This window comes from Strix uralensis, chromosome 2 (assembly GCF_047716275.1).
Source record: "Strix uralensis isolate ZFMK-TIS-50842 chromosome 2, bStrUra1, whole genome shotgun sequence".
NCBI classification, from domain to species: Eukaryota; Metazoa; Chordata; class Aves; order Strigiformes; family Strigidae; genus Strix; species Strix uralensis.
In genome coordinates, this window is record NC_133973.1 from 81,725,077 (window position 1) to 81,745,072 (window position 19,996).

The following is a 19,996-nucleotide window of genomic DNA, read 5'->3' on the forward strand; positions in this document are numbered from 1 at the left end:
AAAAAAAAAGTATTTGTGCCTATTAGCAGACTAATTCTAGAAAAGAGACATCATATTTGTAGGCCAGATTGGAATTATACAGATGTCTAACCACTTCCCTTTAGAAGAACAGAGATAAAGGAAACAGTTGCTGCCTTGCAGATATATTGCTTCAGAGAATACAGGTCATAACTGAGTATTTTAGAATAGTTTCACCCTTCTTTGGGAAAATTTTGCTGATTTTTTTTTTTAATATTCACATACGTTTTGCAGATTTTAAGAGCTAGGTCTTGCATAGTCACATCTCCCCTATAGATTATTCCAAGGAAAAAAATAGTGCTAAGTTTCTATAGCAAACAGAAATTAATTGATTCTCTTTTATTTAAAAGTTTAAAAATGGTCTGAACATGAATTACCAAGAAGCAGATTATTCCAGGCATTGGAATTACAATCGTTAATAGTGGAAGACGCAAATATGAAATTAATCTAATTTAAGTTTCAGCACAGGTTGCAGAGGGAAGTCTCAGGAGATCACACACTTTGATTTTTTAAAGAATATAATAAAGACTGAAGACACATGACAGGCAGAAGAACTACCTTTGATTATAAACTACCTTTGAGTATACAGAAGTGTGACATTTATTATGGTTACAATCTGTTTAAAAAATAAATGGAAAGATAAAGGTCTGATGTGATTCACAACTTTGAAAAAGAATCAGATTCTTTCATAAGCAGGTTACAAAATTTTTTTACAGTTCCTTTTCAATTCAGTGAAATAATTCATTTTTAATATAATAGTCATGAAAGTTTTGGTTTGTTGTGGTTTTGACATTTATATTTCTGTGTTCCAAATCTAAAAAGATAAACAGATAAAACACATACCAAGACAGTTTGATAACCAAACACATCATGGGATTCACAGTCATTCCCACATCCCTTTTGCACCAGTAACTATTTTCTCCATCATAGATGATGGAAAAAAAGAATGATTTCTTCTAGCAAACGAGGCTCTTCAGACAACATGAACTCCATTCTACAAGCCTTACTGGCTGTATTTGCAAGTAGCCTCTCTGTTTTATGTTGTAACAAATCATTAGTGATCTTGGCAATAAGACTGTAAAGTACGCTGAAAAATATTTAACCTTTACCTAAAGATAAGCAAAATGAAGTCAAAACCAGAGCAAAAAGAGTCTAACTTAGGCTAGTCTAACTAACTTTAGATATCTGTACTTGAGATACTGAAGCTTGAGGTTTTTTTTACGGTCAGTTGAGAGAGAAATAAGGATTATAGGGCGCAATTATTGGCATCTTAACACAGGTGCTTAATATAGGCCTAATGAATTGTGCCCTCATGTGTTTATTCATTTCCAGTGATACATGTTTATTTGTTTACAGTGACTAGAAAAAAAAAAGTCTAAATTTCATAGTTCAAGCACAGAAGTTTAAATTATAAATAGCTAATATGAAGAAAAATCCTGTCCCTGTATCTATTGATATTAAAGTAAGGTTACATTGTCAGGAAAGTAAAGTAATGAACAGTAGTGTGCAGCTGTCATTCAACATTCATGTTTATATTTTGTGTGGTGAAAAGTTACTTTTTATTGTAACATTGAAGTAACTAATCAGATCATTTTAGGGAACCTGATAATCCTTTCAAACTGCACAGAGGTTAGCATTTTATTTTCTTCCCCCAAAATAATAAGAGGAGTCAATTTCTACCAAAAAAGCCCTCTTACATATTCTTTGAGGCTTTATGTCAGTAGAAATACAATGGAAGACTAAAAGAATACTCAGAAGTGGATAATGAAAGCTGTCACAGACAGACAGTATGAGAAATGTGACACCAACTGTGGGACACTACTTTTCCCCCTTCCCTGTCAAATAAAATTATATTAAAATATGGAATAAAAATACAGGGCAGGCCAAAATTCTAAAGTAAATATTCATATCTTTGTTAATTTTGTCTCCAAACCCAGCCTCTCCAAAATATGAACAAGAGTTTAAAGATCAATTCCCTTGTGACAGATTTAAAAAGTAACATTCAAAATTGTGAGCTAAAGAAAGGTCTCTTAGAGATAATAAAAGCACACATGAGGCCAAGTGGAGATGAAAGTGACTCTTCAGAAGGTCTGTTTTCAAAAATACCTTGACTTTTGGATGCTTATTTGAAGCAAAAACTCATAGCTTTTTGAGGATTACACATCACCACTTAGAGAAAGGGATTGACATAAACACAGTTGCTTGAAAGGAACATATTTTTGTGGGAAAACTCATGATCATTTTTAATTTGCATAAAGGAAAATAACATAAATTCTCATCCACTGAATTCATGGAAGGATTTATAGAACAGTAAAGGTGATTTGATCACAGTGATCACAAGAGTTGTAAAAAAAAATTTCTTCAGATCCTCATAAAGCACATTTCAAATAACACATTAAAATAATTAAAAACATTGATTGAATTATAATCAATGATTAATAAGAAATTATTAGAAATATAATATTAGACAATGGGTCAATGAAATAATACATGCAGTAAAAAGCTCCAATTTTCTGGTGACTTCAGGATTAGTAGTATTATTATAAGGTAATTCCTTTTAAAATATAATTAGAACTTTCTAACTCCTATTAAAATTGTTATGTGGTGTCTGAAAAATACAAGCTCCTATGAATTTAGTGAAATGATGCCTATTGAATTCAGAAAGAACTTGATCAGAACTCATTTAAAATTAAACCTATATTAGCCTTATTATTTTCCAATTAACAAGACTTTGCATAAACAAGCAGTGTATTTTGACTTGTTTTTGTACGTCAGATGCACATGCAAAAATAAATAGTACATAATCTAGAGTAGATAAGGAATTTTAATGTTTTGTATTAAAAATATGCATAGAGGTGTACTTCTTTTTTTAAGAGTTGGACACAATATCTTCTTTTCCTTTGATGAAATATTCAAAGTTCTTATCTGTTAATGGGATGAAATATAAATCTTTTAAAAGTTGTTTTAGGAAAATAAAGACCTAAATTCAGGTCAGACATTAGTGAAGTGGTTATTCTGGTTTTCCCCCATATTCTAACTGAGTAGCTTTAACCTTTTATGACAGCTCTAGAGACTTAACCTGATTATTATCTCCCTCTAGTTTTTCCTACTCTATCCAAATAACTAGAGTCTTTGGACCAGAGAGAAATGGATTTATAACAGGTAGAGATAGGAGATAACATACTGGGGCATAATCTGCCGCTTTTTGAAGGACTAACCTTAACTAATTTTCCACTGTCTTATTTGAGGGGATTGGATTAGTAAATCACACAACTTTCATGATACCACATAAAACATCAATAACGTTCTCATAGGCTAACATTAATTGGGAGGCTAGGGGTATCTCACCCTTCTTTCTCACAGGAAGACCGTCATAATCTGAGCTCTTCTCTCTCTTTCTATTGTCTTTTGGGGAACTGAAAATCTTTTGAAGAGAAAGGTTTATTGTAATCAGTACATTCCTGTGGAAAATTTACATTTCAGTAAATCAGTATTTCCTTTCAGCAAGAAGATACATATTGTCAACACATATGAAGTTCAAAGATTTTTCTGTATGCTTGATCAAGTGTTGGCATAGAAATACATAATGATATAAATTATTGAAGCATAAACAAAGCCACAGTGATACACAAGTTCCAATGATGTCCAAAAAAAAATAAAATCACTTGTGGACTCCTGTGCATAGATCTTCACCAGCCTATGAAGTTTGCACAGGTCAAGTTGCTGGATATATAATGACATGAAGCAGTGAGAGATAAAACAAAACAATTCCATTTGAAATGACAAGTAAAAAAAGAGAAATGTTACAAGACAACTTCTTTGTATCTTATCTTGCAAAAAGGTGTGCCCTGTATATTCATATTACGCACTGGAAAAAACAAATTATGACATTTCAATTTTTTAGTTTTTTCCTATTTAAAGAGTATCGACTCTCTGGAACATAATCTTTTGTCAGGAGTCTACATTTGTACGTCCTGAGTGGTGAATTTAACCTGAGTAATGGATTAAAGCTGTACTGTCAGATTGGATCGTTAATTCAAAAACAAATAAGGGGAAGGGTTACATAAAATTTGCTGAGGGAATTCAAACAGAGACAGAAATAAAGTCAGCTAAGATAAAATTTTGTACTTTTCAACAGCGCATTGCCTGATATTAACATGAAGGTTGTTATGACAAAGCCTACCAGAAACACAAAGAAGCACAATTACTCTTCAAAGGTTTTAAGTTATCAGAAAACATTTAACAAGCATACTCACTGGTCTAAAATAATACACATTGGAGCAGTGTAATTATTACAAATTACCTGCATTAATAACATGAGGTTATATTTGATGGGAATTGCCTTATAATAATACCACTAATTCTGAAGTTACCAGAAAATTGGAGCCTTTACTGCATGTATTCTTTCATTGAACCAACACTTACAGTTACCAGTAAAGAAACAAACTTTCTGGCAAAGTACCAATGTATATTGCTTTCTAATTCATTTTTTTATATTTCCTGAGGAAAAGGAATAAGGTAATAGATGCTATATCTATTTAACTGGATAGAGAACGGTCTAAATGCTCTTTATTTCCACAGCAGTAGAAAGAAAGTAGCCAGTGCTACTCTTACAAAAGTGTTAGAGTACACCACCTGACTGTTGAACAAATTCCAACCCATTCTCATTTTTTAGCAACTTTCAGAAAAAACCTCCTGGCTACTGCTTTATGCCTCCCAAGCTTGAGCACAGAGGATATACTCTGTATGTCATTTTCCGATCTGGATTCTTCTGTGAAGGTTAGAGCTCTTCAGGAGCAACTTTTTGGAATAATCAGAGAAATACAGAATATGGTATTGTGTGGTCGAGGTACAATGCAGGTTGTGTATCATCTGAATTACCTTTAAACTAATTGGTTATACATAGGAATAAAGTTGACATCCTGGAGAAGATAGTCACTTTATATGGAAATGGAGTAATAAAAGTGGAATTTATCAGCCTGGAGAATAGTGGGGCTGTAATTAACAGGGCAGAAAGGAAATCTCCCTCCTCTCCATGGATTCATTCACTTCCTTCTAACTTTTCCTTTTCACCAGCAGGGGCATCCTTCAAGCTGTTTCCTTGGATAGGGGAAAAAAACCCAAATTCTTCTGATTAGTCTTCAAGATATGTAGACCCTTTTGAGCTGTCTGAGCCAACAAGTTACATACCGAATGAAGAAGTAATACACCATTTGCTTGTTTTACCTAATTTTAGGCCAAAAAGCACAGAAGCAATTACAGAGGACCAGAAAGCCAATTAGAGGCAGCATCTTTGCTCAAATAGACCTGACAGTGAATAATATGTCAAGTCTCCCACTGTGCACTATAAAATTAATTCTGAATGGTACTCCTATGAACTGTGGGGGGTAAAAACACCTTCTGAGTGAAAGCATGTGTTTGCCTGGAATTAGTTCAGAAGTCACAGCGGGTGCTACAGCAGGGCAAAGCACTCTCTTCTTGAATTTCAAAATGGGGTGGATTGTTCTGTAAGATCCCTCATTTCCTGCATGTCTTTCAGACATGTTCTCTCAAAGGCAAACACTAACTATAGACAGAATTATGAGACAGGGAATACACATGGTCTCTTCCTGAAGAATTTTGTAAGGTTAAAAAAAGTCTGCATTCGATTCCATTAAAGTACATCAAGCACCATCATTAAACATCAGTTCTTCCAGCTAAAAAGGAATCAGTTAATAATACCCATTCCACAAAACACAATAAAATATCTGAGTATGAAATCAAGTGTTAAAAGTTAGTACAATATTTAGGCCAAGTTCAGCATTCACAGCAAGAGCTTTTCTTTTTTTTATTCATTTTTAATAGAATTGAGATGTTCTGAACTGAGTGAACATATAAACAGTGAAGTCATGTAGCCCTTTGAAAGACACTTGAAGAAGAACAATTCACATTAACAATGGAGGATTAGGAAGAATACTGTCGTGTGTAAACAAAATAGAACCTGAAATCCTACTCAGACATAAGGGATCTCTTCCTTTACTGAGGTAACACGTAATGCAGATGAGAGTTTAAAACAATATAACAGAAGGCAAACATCACAATGGAGATTTTATTGCCAGCTTTAAGTAGTTTTGGTCACAGAAGATGCCATCAGAATCAGATTTAAAAAAAAAAAAAAAAGAAAAAGGCAACTATACTGAAGGGGGTGAAGGAGTAGAAAGAGGAGAAAGGATGCTTGAGATTTGAGAATGCAGTATAATGTCAGATAAGAGACACAGACTGGTTTATTTGAATCACAGTATGCTCTTTTTATATGAAGATCACAACATAAAGCCTTTTCCAAGATGTTTTACCTCTTGCATAGTCTGAACAAGAAAATGTACAGATTAAGTTGTCCTGGAAATAAAACATTTTGGAGACTTTTCCTCAGACAGGATGAATATCAGGTGAGAGAAAAATATAACAAATGAGACACAAGGTTTGCTTGTATATACCTTAAGCACAAAGACACCCTTGATATTTCTACATATATGAGCCCTGAACTAGGAGATCTCTGGCTGTAGTAAAGAAACACCTGTGTTGCATGTTAAAATAAGAAAGACAAAGCAGTGGTAGAGCACTTTTCAGTAAATTAGTGGTCTTGCTAAAAGTCTTATGAGAGTTTTGATAGATGGTATTGAGTACCTCAGAGGAGTGATATCAGGATTAGCCCTTCCTCACAGAGCTTTTTGAAAACAGATTCAAATCAATATATAGGTGATAAGTATTTGTTGTTATTACCTCTTGCATTCTGCAGGGTTTTTTGAGGAGGTAATTCATTGTGACACATGAAATAGTCCTGCAGGAGCTCCTGGGTTAGAATAGAATAAAACTAGCAAATGAAGTGTCAAGACTTTATACTACTATTTATTTTATACATTTAAAGTACACTATCCTTTCTAGTACCATTCCTTCAAATAACTGCACCAATTTGCTATATTTTAAAAGTACTTATGAAGAGCAAAGCAGTCAGCACAATTGTGGGGCTTTGACACATTGAATGTAATGTAAGGATTGACTGTTTGATATTAAACCCAGATTTTTTCAAAATAGAACATATTTTAAGCACTAGTGTAATGCTAGGGCTATCACTTCCGAGTCATAAATACCAAAACTCTTCACTGGTCTTCCAAAGCCTAAAGCCTGTCACCACCCATTTGTCAGTCTCCAACACTAAGTGAAAACAATTCTTACATCTGTAGCACTGAACGTAGAAATAAGTCATCTTCGATTTCAGAGGCTATGTGTTCTCATAAAATTGCTAGAGGTTTGTCTTGGCAGAAGTATACCTTCTTCCTTCCCCTCTGTCCTTTCAGGTCTGAGGATCATACACATGTTCAGAAGGCAATGACATGGCATCAAAAAAAAGGCAGATGTGTCTTTACACTTCATGCAAAACTATTTACTTAAAAGGGCTACTTCTGTATCATCTTATTAAGATTATGGATTTGTGGCAGACAGGATCATTTCCTTGTTGAAAATGTCTGGAACAGCTAACAAAAAGGAGTCCAGGCTTTGGCTAGGACCTCCAGGCTCTATTATAGTACAAAATAGGTAGCAATCCCCCTTTGTTTCCTGTCTGATTATGAGAGGACACAAATTTGCCCCAAAGAAAAAGACTGTAAAAAGTTTCTTTGGTGAGAAAAATATAATACTATCTGTACGTCTCCATGTATCAAAAGAGTATAAGGTAAAGTGAATTAATCGTGTGCGTAATGGATATAATTAAATGTGTATGTTACTAAATCCCATAAATAATCTTTTTTCATGCATTTGAATGTGACTCTTTAAAAGGAAATAATGATGAAATAACTTATCCATTGTATAAGTCATAAATCTTATTTGACCTTCAAAAATCATAAATGCATTATAATGTCCTATAACAATGCGTATCTATGGCAAGAAAGTAAGTATCTGGTTTCTGGAGTTTATTAAAACTTCTTGAAAGTTCTTTTTACTTAAAAGTTCTTCTTAGACAAAATGACTGTAACAACAGTATGTGTTTAGAACTGCAACAGTAAAGGTTGAGTTTATATTCATATTGAAACTATTTGGTGTTTCAGTTCAATCCTGGTGTCATTCATCTGTTTTATGTGTCTACTGTCACCCATTTATCAACATAGATGGAAGACTAAGTCTCTGTACTATAGAGGAATGTGGCCCACATTTATGTTTTCTTTGCCCTGCCTTATTTCTGCCTTATGTCTTTATGGTTGGAACATATTGGAAGTTAACAGCAATGTTAACACTGGAAGTTAACAGCAATGAAATACTAGGCCACTGATATTTCTAATATGTGTAAGTGTTCTTCTGCCATGACTCTGAAGTTGCTATATGGACATTGGCCAACTCAGTCCACTGTGTCTCTACCTGTCCAGTTCTACTGCAGCTGAGGTCTGCTTTTCAGTTTAAAAATGTGGTCATGTTACACTGACAAGTTAGTGTTCTATAATGCATAGAAGTAGAATGTAACAGTGGAAAACCTGAAGGATGATCTGTTATATACCAGAAGAAACAAAGTAATATTGTACAGACAGTAATTCTTGAGCTTGACTTCTGAGTAAGATTACAAGCACTTGCAGATCAGAAGCTTACGAAGGGTTAGATTTGAACAAATCTAAATTTTTGATCTTGCTCACACTGCAAGTGTGGATTTTTTTCTTTTTTATGGAAGATTATTTAGGACTATGAAAATAAGTTTTCCATAACTTCCATAAACAAGTCAAGTTTAATTGGTCTTACATGACATATATGATAAAATACAAATCATATCTAAGTACAGAAGACTACTAAGACATTTCCGGCTATTTGTATGCAACTAAAAAATTGGGATGCACAAAAAAGCACTAGAACTAACAAAATAACATTGAGGATTGAACATAATGTAGTCAACCTCTAAGCTTAGCTGAAGTTCAGTCATGCTTTTCAAAGAGCTGTAAGCAATATCAACAGGGTAAATCTAGCTTTTCAGTTTAAAAACAAGGAGTTCAGAATCTGACTTAGCTTGAAATTGACACCGGACACCTGAAGTTAAGAAAATTCCACCAGCTTAAACCGTGATGATACTTATCTTTTAATTTTTTAATTCTAGTTCCTCACATAAAATCATAAATCTTGAGAAGATAATTTTTTCTTACTAAAATAGATCTATTTTACTTTTTTCACTTCAAATTTCACTTTGAATTCCCCAAATCCTACTCATACATCACAACAATGTGAAAGAAGAATTGTTCAAGCTCCTGTTTCATTTATCTACAACTTATGAAGAAAAATACTTTCTTGACCTATACAGTAACAAAATTCTTCTAAATGGAATGTTTTAACAGTTCTATTGAACAGAAAATCCACGTCAGTAAGCATGTGTGATACCCCAGAACAAAGTAGTGCTGTCTAGGACTCTCTGGTATACATTCAAGACACCTTTTAAGGTGCATTCCAAATGATAAATGCATGCTAGCATAAATCCTTAAAATCACAACAGGTCATCAAATGTACTAGTATCTTAAGATATATGTTCAAATATTCACAAATATCGAACAGTATGGACTCATACTTTTGTTCTGTAATATCTTAGAAAAGGTTCGAATGAAACCACATTACATGTAAACTTCAGTATGCATAATATATAGTTTATAATTCTACAGATTTGTAATACATGTTGTATAAAGAGAATATGAAGGCTAATTATATTTTTGACATTTTGAAGATTACACTAAATATATCAATATGAAGAAAATTCAAATGCAGTAGAAGAGGGTGAAGGAAAATGTACCATTCTTGTAATTCTTTTGTTATTTAATACTTTTTTAATAGGCCTAGTCATATTCTAAGATTATTTTACAGTCTTTTGATACAGTAGAGTGTCATTATCAAATAGTTATAATATATCCAGTATTCCAAAGTACATCTGTTTTTAAATATTTGATGTATAACTTCTTTTTTCAGAGTTAAATCTTCAATGGCACTCTCAGGAAGTAAGTGTCCAAACCCTTTTGCAGATCTCTTAAAATCCCATCTAGAGAAGCTATAGCAGGACTTTAAAATGTATAGACTAGCTATCAGTGCAACAGCATTTTAGGCTGATTCCAAACTGACCTGGTAAGGCATGCCCCAGAATGCTCAGTCTCATTTCTCCAATTGTTCAAATCAGAATTGGGCAAGCATACACTACAGCTCTTTTATGGCCACATTTCTAAATTGCTGTCAAGTGAAGAAGGATCTGGGGTTCTCACCTAAGCTTGAAAACATGAAGCACACTCAAATTCAGTAAATATAGTAAATTCAGGGATTGACACTAACCTTCACTTCTTACCTGTTAGTATTGAATTTAGCAGTGTAAAATACAGAAAAGAAAAAAAAAAAAAAGGCAAAATGCAAAAATGAAAGTTTAATTATACCAGGTATCTATTCCCATCATCTCTGCCTATATTTCTACACTGGGAAGAGAAAGAAGAGATGCTGAATAACTTCCTGATTCACAGAAGTAGTTAAGTGACTTGTGCTTCAATCCAATTGTTCATGCTTGCTGTTCCATGCCACTGAAGTTCACAAATGATTTTTTGAAGAAAATTGTTACAAATGTGTTTCAGAGAAGGGAAAAAAACAAACAAACAAACCAAAACCAAAACCAAAACCAACAAAAAAACCCACCCCAAAACCAAAAACAAACCACAAAAAAACCCCACCAAAACACAGAAACCAAAATAGTAAGAAAAGCAGAAAGATGTGTAAGAAGTAGTAATGGCATTGATGCTGAGTGCTACAGTACATTGGTTCTAATAGTTCTCTATAAAAATTCAGCTACCACAATTAAATCTTATATCTTGCCATAGTTCCATGAAAAATAAGAACAATTTCTGTGTTTAACTGCCAAATCTTTTATGTTAAAGCAGTAACTCACAAGGACATGTCATTGTAACACTTTTTATTTGGCTAGAATACTGTGTTGAGGCCAGTCTACATTATGTTAAATATGTCTTAACATGTGCAACAATGAAACTGATACTCATATTCATAACATGCTCATAGAAATCCTGTAATTGCAGTTCTATTTCTGTAAATCTTGGAAACATTATACCCACAAGTTTTCCACATCTTTTCCAATTCTGTATTAGTGGAAAAAATGTCAATTCACTATTTAAACGAACGAAGGAAACAGAATCATGGACTTACAGTCTGTAATTTTCAGGACTCTCTTGATTTCTCCACTTCCTGATCCTCTGCAACCATCTTCATCATCACAGTCTCCACTGATTTGTTCATCTACACCTTCACCACTGCCTGTTTGTCGGAGATCCCATTTATCATATTTAGGAAATGATTTGCCCTGCAACAGCTGAAGACAAGATAGAATATGCAAGTTAACAGTACAGGTGGAGAACTTCACTGAGTACCCAAAATGTCATATGTCTCTCTAGTAATCATCTGATTTAAAAAGAAAACTCCAGGATACACAGAATGAGAATTCTGAATTTTTTTTTTTTTCCTGGCTTACAGCCAGATTTAAAAGAGTGGTATCTGGAGATGTATATTTAATTTTTAATTTTTAAAAAAATATATTTGTGTCTTTATTGCTAGATAAAAAAAGATCAGGCACCAATTCCTGGCCCAGAGGCCAGGAATGGATAGAGACGCAGAAACATAAAATAGTTTGAGTTGGAAGGGACCTGCAATGAGCAGAGACATCTTCAACTAGATCAGGTTGCTCAGAGCCCTGTCCAACCTGTCCTTGATTGCTGTCAGGGATAGGACATCTACCACTTCTCTGGGCAACCTCTTCCAGTGTTTCACCACCCTCATCATAAAAAAATTTTTCCTTATACCTAGTCTAAATCAACAATCTTTCAGTTTAAAACCATTACCGCCTGTCCTATCACAACAGGTCCCACTAGAAAGTTTGTCTCCATCTTTCTTATAAACCCCCTTTTAAGTACTGAAAGACCACAGTAAGGTCTCCTGGAGCCTTCTCTTCTCCAAGCTGAACAACCCCAACTCTCTCAGCCTTTCTTCATAGGAGAGGTGCTCCAGCCCTCTGATCATTTTTGTGACCCTCCTCTGGACCTGCTCCAACAGGTCCATGTCTGTCTTGTACTGAGGACTCCAGAGCTAGACACTACTCCAGGTAGGGTCTCATGAAAGCGGAGTAGAGGGGCAGAATCACCTCCCTCAGTCTGCTGGCCATGCTTCTTTTGATGCAGCCCAGGATACAGTTGGCTTTCTGGGCTGAGAGAACACATTGCCAGCTCATGTCCTCACTCCTTCAGGCTAATCCCCTTTAGAGCAGACAGACAGCAATCATACTACATAGGAACTGGCCCTGGATCTTTTCAGGACCCATGTGGTGTCCACATGCCCTTAAGATACAATTATGATTTTCTATGAATTTTTCAGTTTGAAATATTTGGATTAGTACGAGAACTGTGCTGCAGCTCTACATTGGTGAATTCAAACCATACTTCTTGTGTGCTCTGGGTGTGTCATATGGGCATCTGGTAGAAGCAGAAGGAAAAGAATGTGTTGGGACAATATCAAATGACTGACCAGGGAAGAGCAGACCAAGCTAGTACAGTTTGAGCCAGTGCTAGCCTACAGAGAGTTATTTTCCAAATCACATCCAGGCATTGTTTTAGGTGAACTAATAAGGGTGACCTAAAACAAAGCAAAAGGATATCTGATACTGGCCTAAGCAGTGTAGGTGATTTGGATCCAGTACACAAGCTTGTTCTCTGGTTCCTTTTTATTTATTGCTAGAGACATGACCAATGATGCCAGCATGACCAACAAGACCATGAGATAGAGATCTCGAAGTTTAAATAATTTGTCTGTTCTGTTGAGCAGAACTGAGCAATCACCTGAGCAATGTTCATCTCATTTATCAAATGTACAAATGCTGTCATCCAGCTTTTTAAGTGGTAGGACTGTCATACATACATACACACACAATGTGCCCTATGCCCCATCCCAATTCAGTTCATTTTACATATCAGATACATATAAACATATCTGTAAAGAAACAGGTTCCTACCAATGTTAAAAATTCTTATAACTTTATCTAGTCCAAAATATCAGCTGGTGCAGGCTCATGCATTGCACTTGCTTCAATCTACCAAGACTTCTTTACGCTGGACAAGAATTCACTGCTCAAACTCTTTAATTTAATAATCAGATGTTTTTTCTCCTGGAAGTGGCTATTAATTAGTTTGAAACAGACTCAATTGTTTTATACCTTCAAAAATGTGGTTGCTTTGTTGTTCAAGCAAGATGCTGGGTTCATATTTTTGGACAATATACTCAGTTTATTTACAGAGTATGGAGTCACTTCCCAGACTATTTGATCTGTTAAGTGCTATATGGTGCCCAGCAAAAATATTTTAATCACTACTACAAAGACATCACTCGGATAAATTTCAGTAGCATTAGAAAAGCCACTTGCAACACTGTATAATAACAAGAGAATGCTATTCACCCCTTAATCAGCAGAACCAATTTATGCAGCACTTTTGATTCAACAGTTTTATTAGACAATCATATGCTACCTGAAAGACAAACTACTTAGCTAAGAGAAAAAAAGTTCTTTTGTATAGCTGCCCTGCTCCCTGCTCATTTTGTCATCCATGCCATACTTCTGCCAACATAGTATTTATGGAAACAAAACACAGCCAGTTTAATGAACTACAATCTGTTAAACAGGACAATTTTCTTACCTTTTTGGCCCAATTCAAATCATGACACAGCTCTAAAGCCAGTTGTATGATAGAGTACTCTTTATCCCTGAGCTCTGTGGCATAAATATGGGAATGAACCTCCAGCAAGACATTTTTTCAAACAAGAGTTGCTGCCAAAGTTTCCATGGTATAGTACATATGTATATGCACACACATTTTTTCAGCCTGAGAACATGTATCCCTCTCTACATTTCATATCTCTGTCTCAGTCTTAAAAATATATTGAATTAATAAGGTCTTTATATTTTGCTGCTTCTCTAAATTTCAGCCTAAAGTAATGTTCTCTTTCCTCTTTTTTTCCCTTTCTACTTATTGTGTGTTATAACCAGAAATCTGAAAACCTAGACAATCCCACTAAATTGCTTTAAATGTAGGCTCAACACTGAAAAAGTGTTCTTTAACTTTTTCCAAACTTTTCACTGTACTTGAAATTGTAGAGATTAAGGAATGTACAAGCTCATTTGTAATTTGGGTTTTGTTATTCTCTTCAGTCTCCTTAATTGTACAAGAAATATTGTCTCCATATAAATTCACAAATTTCCATGCTGGTTCTCTACTAAGTGTGGCTTAGATCTAATATAAAATTTTTGTTAAATTTATACAATCCATGTAATTCTTCAAAGCTAGTTTGATTCAAATTAGAAATAAAGCTAAAAGGCATTTAAAATTATTATTCTGTTGTGCTGCAATTTTTAGAAAGCTATTATTTAAGAGGAAAAGAAACACAGGTTATAACTGAAGAATTTTTTGTATATATTTACTGGGTCTTCCAGCCGAATGAGGATTACTAGCTGTATACTGTGTGCTCAAACAAACTAGCACAATAAATGTTTTTCCCTTTGTATCACAGGCTAAAATAATCTCTTTTTGTTTTAGGTGTCCAAAAAGGTTTTCCATTCTATCAAATTTCTGTCTTTAAAAAAAATAATGCTGTGAGCTAATCATGCATCATTGTCTTTCAATTTCAATGAAAATAACAGCAGATACAATTGGCAACCATATTAATTTGCCTGAGTTATGGCAAGGGTTAGGTCACCAGAATTGTGAGCTTGCACTAGGCATGCCAATATTCCAGGCTAGATTTGCTGGATCTTTTTCATAATTTTTGTGAAAGTTTATTGAACTAAGATTTTATATCAAAAACATGTCCTCTGCTGATGGCATTTTATTTTCACAGAAAATTTGTGTTTTCTTACCACTGCTGTGGGACACGTGCACAGGTGAATGATTTGGGTGTAAACCAACTGAAAGGTCCTTTGGAGTCTTCAACTTCACACCTTGCCTATGTAGCTTTGGGAAGCTGGGCCTCCAGTTTAGACCTTTCACTGCCCAATTGCCTAAAAGTCCCTTGGGATTTTCACTGATGTCTTAATGGAGCACTTTCTTTGACAGCAATTCTGAAAAGGGTTATAAGGCCAAAATGTACCGTTAATAATTTTTGTGAAATTTCATCGTTTAGAATGAAAATGCAGGTTTACATGACAGAAGTTACATTGTTGTGATAAAGTACTTAAGGGGTTCTGTAAATATATGACTTGTTACTATATAACATTTCAGTAAGAAATGAACTGCCTACAGCAGCTACAGAGGCATCTATAAGGGTATCTGAAGCTTCCTGACAAATCTTAGAGCATAAGCATAATTAGGAAAATTAGCACTAAGAATGTTTGGTTGTTGTAGAGTCCCATAGGGTTTGGTAATTTTTCGAGATTATTTAAGATTTTTATCAATGACCTGGAAAGCAGTATAAACCATAAAATGGTAACGATAAACCTTTCACTGCTACAAGGACTGGAGAACTATTAAATAACAAAGAGAAGTGAAAAACTGTCTAAGAAAATACCTCATCTGGTAAGCCAGGCAATTGAATGTAATTTTAAACACATACTACAATAAAATACAGACAAATGTAAATTAGCAAGTCTAAATATTGTATTACATGCATATTAGAAGACAAAATATTCTGTTCTGTAAAATAATTGTGGGTGTCCTGGATAGCCAGCACATGATGAATTATCAAGAGTAGTGTTCTAGCCAAAGATTTTAATGTGATATCTTTGGGGACAGAAACAGGAATACTAAGTCACCTTAGGGTTGTTATATTACTCCTAAATCCAGTTCTTGTTTCCTCTGTTCAGAAAGGGTGGCACAGAATTGGGTTCTATTACAATGGTTAAAATGGAACAAAAAAATACTTCTGTTTTTAATGAAGCTCATCCTTTGGTGCACCAAAAAAGACCCCAACAAACACCTCAAGAATTTATTTAACCACCCTTTTAAACACCTACATGGCAAACACAGATTTGACAGATTTGTGTAACAGGCCAAAGCATACGGAAATAGCAAATGAATCGAAGACTTTTATTTACACATTCAAAGTGGATCAAACAAATCCATATTATCAATATCATACATTTAAAAATACCCACAAGGGTTGTTCTATATCAAAATCATTTATTAACAGTTCTGGTCAGGTTCTTAAGAATCTACATAAATGTATATGTTCTGGATCAAATGATTTTTGGTCTTAAAACATGAATTAATTCAGAGGTTCAAGGAGAGGGTATGCAGGAGGTTAGACATACCAAAATGGTCCCTTCTGGCTCTTAAAAATCTATGAATTCATGTAAGTAAATCTGATTTAAATGAGAGGACTGGATTCTTTTTTACTTTCCTGTGCTTGCAAGAAGTTACAAGTGATTTCATCTCTCATGAGTGATGAACACTGAAAGGCAAATGAACTTATGTTTACACTACTGAAACTGATGTGATATTGGTTCTCTTTCAACAAAAATCTAGTATCGTATTTACTTATCTTACACATCATATACCTTCAGGGGAAACATTGATTTCCTATGAATTTTATTTTATTCTTTTTCAATAAAAATATCTTGATACTCTATTGCAGTAAATGTGAACTAAGCTCAGTCATAATATTTCTTCTCTTTCATTTATCTAGGTATCATAAATACTTGTGTAGGGAATCCCAAAGGAGCCCAGCAGTGAATCCAATTTACTTAATCAAATCAAATCTGGAAGAGTTATTTCTAGAAGCATGAGTATTTTGAACTTTTTCAAATGAGAGGAATAAACTATGCTAAAGTTTATTCCTCTGCTTAGCATTACACACCTGAATATTTAAAAATACAGCATTTCTCTTTAGTGATCTCATTAAAAACCTACTCATACCTCTGTAGGCAAGAATCTCCTTGAGGGTTTCATTTCCAATAATACGAAAGATCCTTAACAAAAACATGTGTTTTAAATTAGAAGTCCAGCTTATATTGGAGACTGGTATTTAGATAACTAGTATTACAATTCTTATAGTCCCTCATGATAGTGCCCTGTGGTTTTTATAAATAAAAAGCTGTAGCTTTGTGTGAAGTACATCAACTCCTTTCTTATTTTTTGATTTTTCAATGAAATTTTCAAAGAGAGAATGAGATTACTAATCAGCTGTAGCTTTCATATCCCTGAGATGGTGCAGAAAGTACAAGCAATGCATACACTGCTATGTCAAACCCACTGTTTTCTGCCCAAGATCCAGAGCTAAAATTCTGCATTTCAAGCCTGCAGATTCATTCCACTCCATAAAATCACCAACCAAACAGCAGCCTGAAATTCTAATGGAAGTAACACAACATTTCTCTGCAGTCTAAGCCAACTCATCTGAACACAGAAAGAAATAGACATTCATTCTGCTTACTGAGCACAAGCAAGAATCAGTAAGGTGGCTGTGAGCCTGCACTGCACCACACAGCTCTAAGCTACTCGGTGCTTTCTTGATACACCTTTACTACCTCAGGATCAAAACAGTTGCTGCTTGAATAGTAGAAGTAGGAATTACCCCAGCTTATTATTATACTGCTACTTCAAAATCCAGACATTTCTTCTCAGTAGTTATTTATGTAGCTTTCAAACCCACCTAGTAAGGAAACAAAATTTCCACACAAAGCTAACTGCTGAACTAGGTAGAAATTACTAATAATTTCCACTGAAGGTACAGTTCAACGAAACCAGATTGTGGGCCCAAGCACGAGCATACACTGTCTATTTTGTTCCATCATTAGCATGCTTCCTGGCCATCACAGATTTGAACTGACCCAAGTAGCACTCTCCACAAAAATGCTTGACCCCAATTTAAGCCTTAGCATAGTCTAGGGACTGTTCCAAACAGGCAGTCTAGATATGGTTATTCTGCTCTGGGAAGTAGGACACTTGCAGCCCCTGACCAATTTCATTTAATGCAACAGATACAACTTTTGGGGATGTCTACAGTACTGAACTACAGATAACTGGGTAACGATCTAGAGCAATAGATACTAAATGTCAACATTTCTCAAACATCTGTTTTGGATTGTTCCAGCCAGTTCTCCCTAAGGTAAGTATCTTATTAAAGAGGCTAATTGTATGCACTGGGGACATGAAATAGTGTGTGCTCTCATCCTTGATCCTCTCCTTACTTAGCAATATAGATACAGGTCCTAAATGTAATTGTCCCTCAACAAATATCCTTTTCATAATTTGTTACATTATTGAAGACAAAATCTTCTCTGCTGTAAAAATCTTGCTTTTTTTCTGGGAGTGCATTTTACAGTTAAGACCCCTCAACTCACAGGTTCTTACATGAGTTCTGTCATGAGTGATTACTTTTCTTTCCAGTTATTATTGGTTCCAAGTGAATACAGGATCAAGAGCTTAGCTCTTGTCCCTTGGTGCAATTCCCACTAGCACATTTATGTACATTATCAACTTGATTTGTTTAAAAAACATTTAATATTTTTGGCCTTAAAAAAATGCATATCTTGCCAACATCTCACTGTAGATTTAAATCATCCTCAGAAAATTAAGTAAATGAGTCAAGCATTTCTAAGATAAAAAATGAGAGCAAAATTAAACCCTCAAATAGCTTGTACTCTTCCTTCTGTCTAGGTAGTTGACGTAACAGAACAAAGTCATATTATATATGATTAATATTTAGAGACGAATGTTCTTTGCCTGTTTCACTCATCCATGAAGACAGCATTGCTACAAGCAGAAATAGATGATAAGAATAATGAAAGAAAAACATAAATTTCAGAAAAAAACCCATCACCAGCAAAATTTCATTTAAAATATTTCTAAAGCTATAGCATGAGTACCTTCAATATCTTTTCTTTAGGGTCATGGATCTGCCTGGATTTTTTATTTCACTGTTTTTTGTGTTCATCTGTTTCATTGTATTCTTTTGAAGGTTATTGGTATGACCCCCTCCATTAGAAATTACAAATAATTTTTCAGATACTTTGCAAATAATTTTATCCTTTACCTTGTCCTCATGTACATTTTTAGACCTTTCTCCTTTGTCAAGGGTGGATACTAATAGATACGACATATATCAGACCATTTTTTCTGTCATAATAGTAGACTGAAATAATTCTTCAGAAGCTGAAATTCTGTCACTCCGTAACAGACTATGTGAAACACTGGATAGCTTAATATCAAGCAGTTTAATGAACAATTGACGTCTAACAAGAATAAATAACAGGATTAATTTAAATAACATGGCATACTGTGATCAGATAAAGCTCATTTGAACAAAATTACCCAGGATTTTGTGTGGCTTTTGGCTCCAGATTCATACACCTCAGTGTAGATGTTGAAAAATGTAGGTTCTTTTCTGTAAGAATGTGTCTAAGGTCCTCACTAGTAATTTGTGTGTTAGAGGTTTGATTCAATTTTCTGCACATCTGAGATGGCCTAGAGTGCCTGGGGAACTACACGGGCAGCAAAATGTGATAGAGAATTTACAGATGACCTGCAGATGACCTGGAGCAGCAGCTGGAGGTCAAGGGACACTGAGCAGCTGGAATGGCTTTAGGATTCATGTAGCCATATATCTACTCATATCTGAACTGCTCTTTCTTAGCAATAGAGAGAAATAGGTGGTTCTAGCATGCGATCTGCCTTGTCCTATGGATAAACCTAAAGCAAGTCAGAGGAGGGCCCTTAAAGGAGGCCCATCTGTGTACATGCAATTGAACCATAATCATAGAACCACAGAATGGTTTGGTTTGGAAGGGACCTTAAAGATCATCTAGTTCCAACCCCCCTGCCATGGGCAGGGACACCTTCCACTAGACCAGGTTGCTTAAAGCCCCATCCAACCCGGCCTTGAACACTTCCAGGGAGGAGGCATCCACAACCTCTATGGGCAACCTGTTCCAGAGTCTCACTATCCTCACAGTGAAGAATTT

The 19,996-nt window shown here is 34.9% G+C and overlaps 1 protein-coding gene across 1 annotated transcript in view; it reads right to left on the reverse strand.

The window, feature by feature from the left end:
• Positions 1 to 19,996, reverse strand: part of GPC5 (glypican 5) — a 751,613-nt gene that overhangs the window by 315,893 nt on the left and 415,724 nt on the right. Inside the window, exon 7 of the mRNA XM_074859431.1 lies at positions 11,209 to 11,371. Coding sequence (XP_074715532.1) covers positions 11,209 to 11,371 — 163 coding nt within the window. The remainder of the gene's footprint in view (positions 1 to 11,208; positions 11,372 to 19,996) is intronic.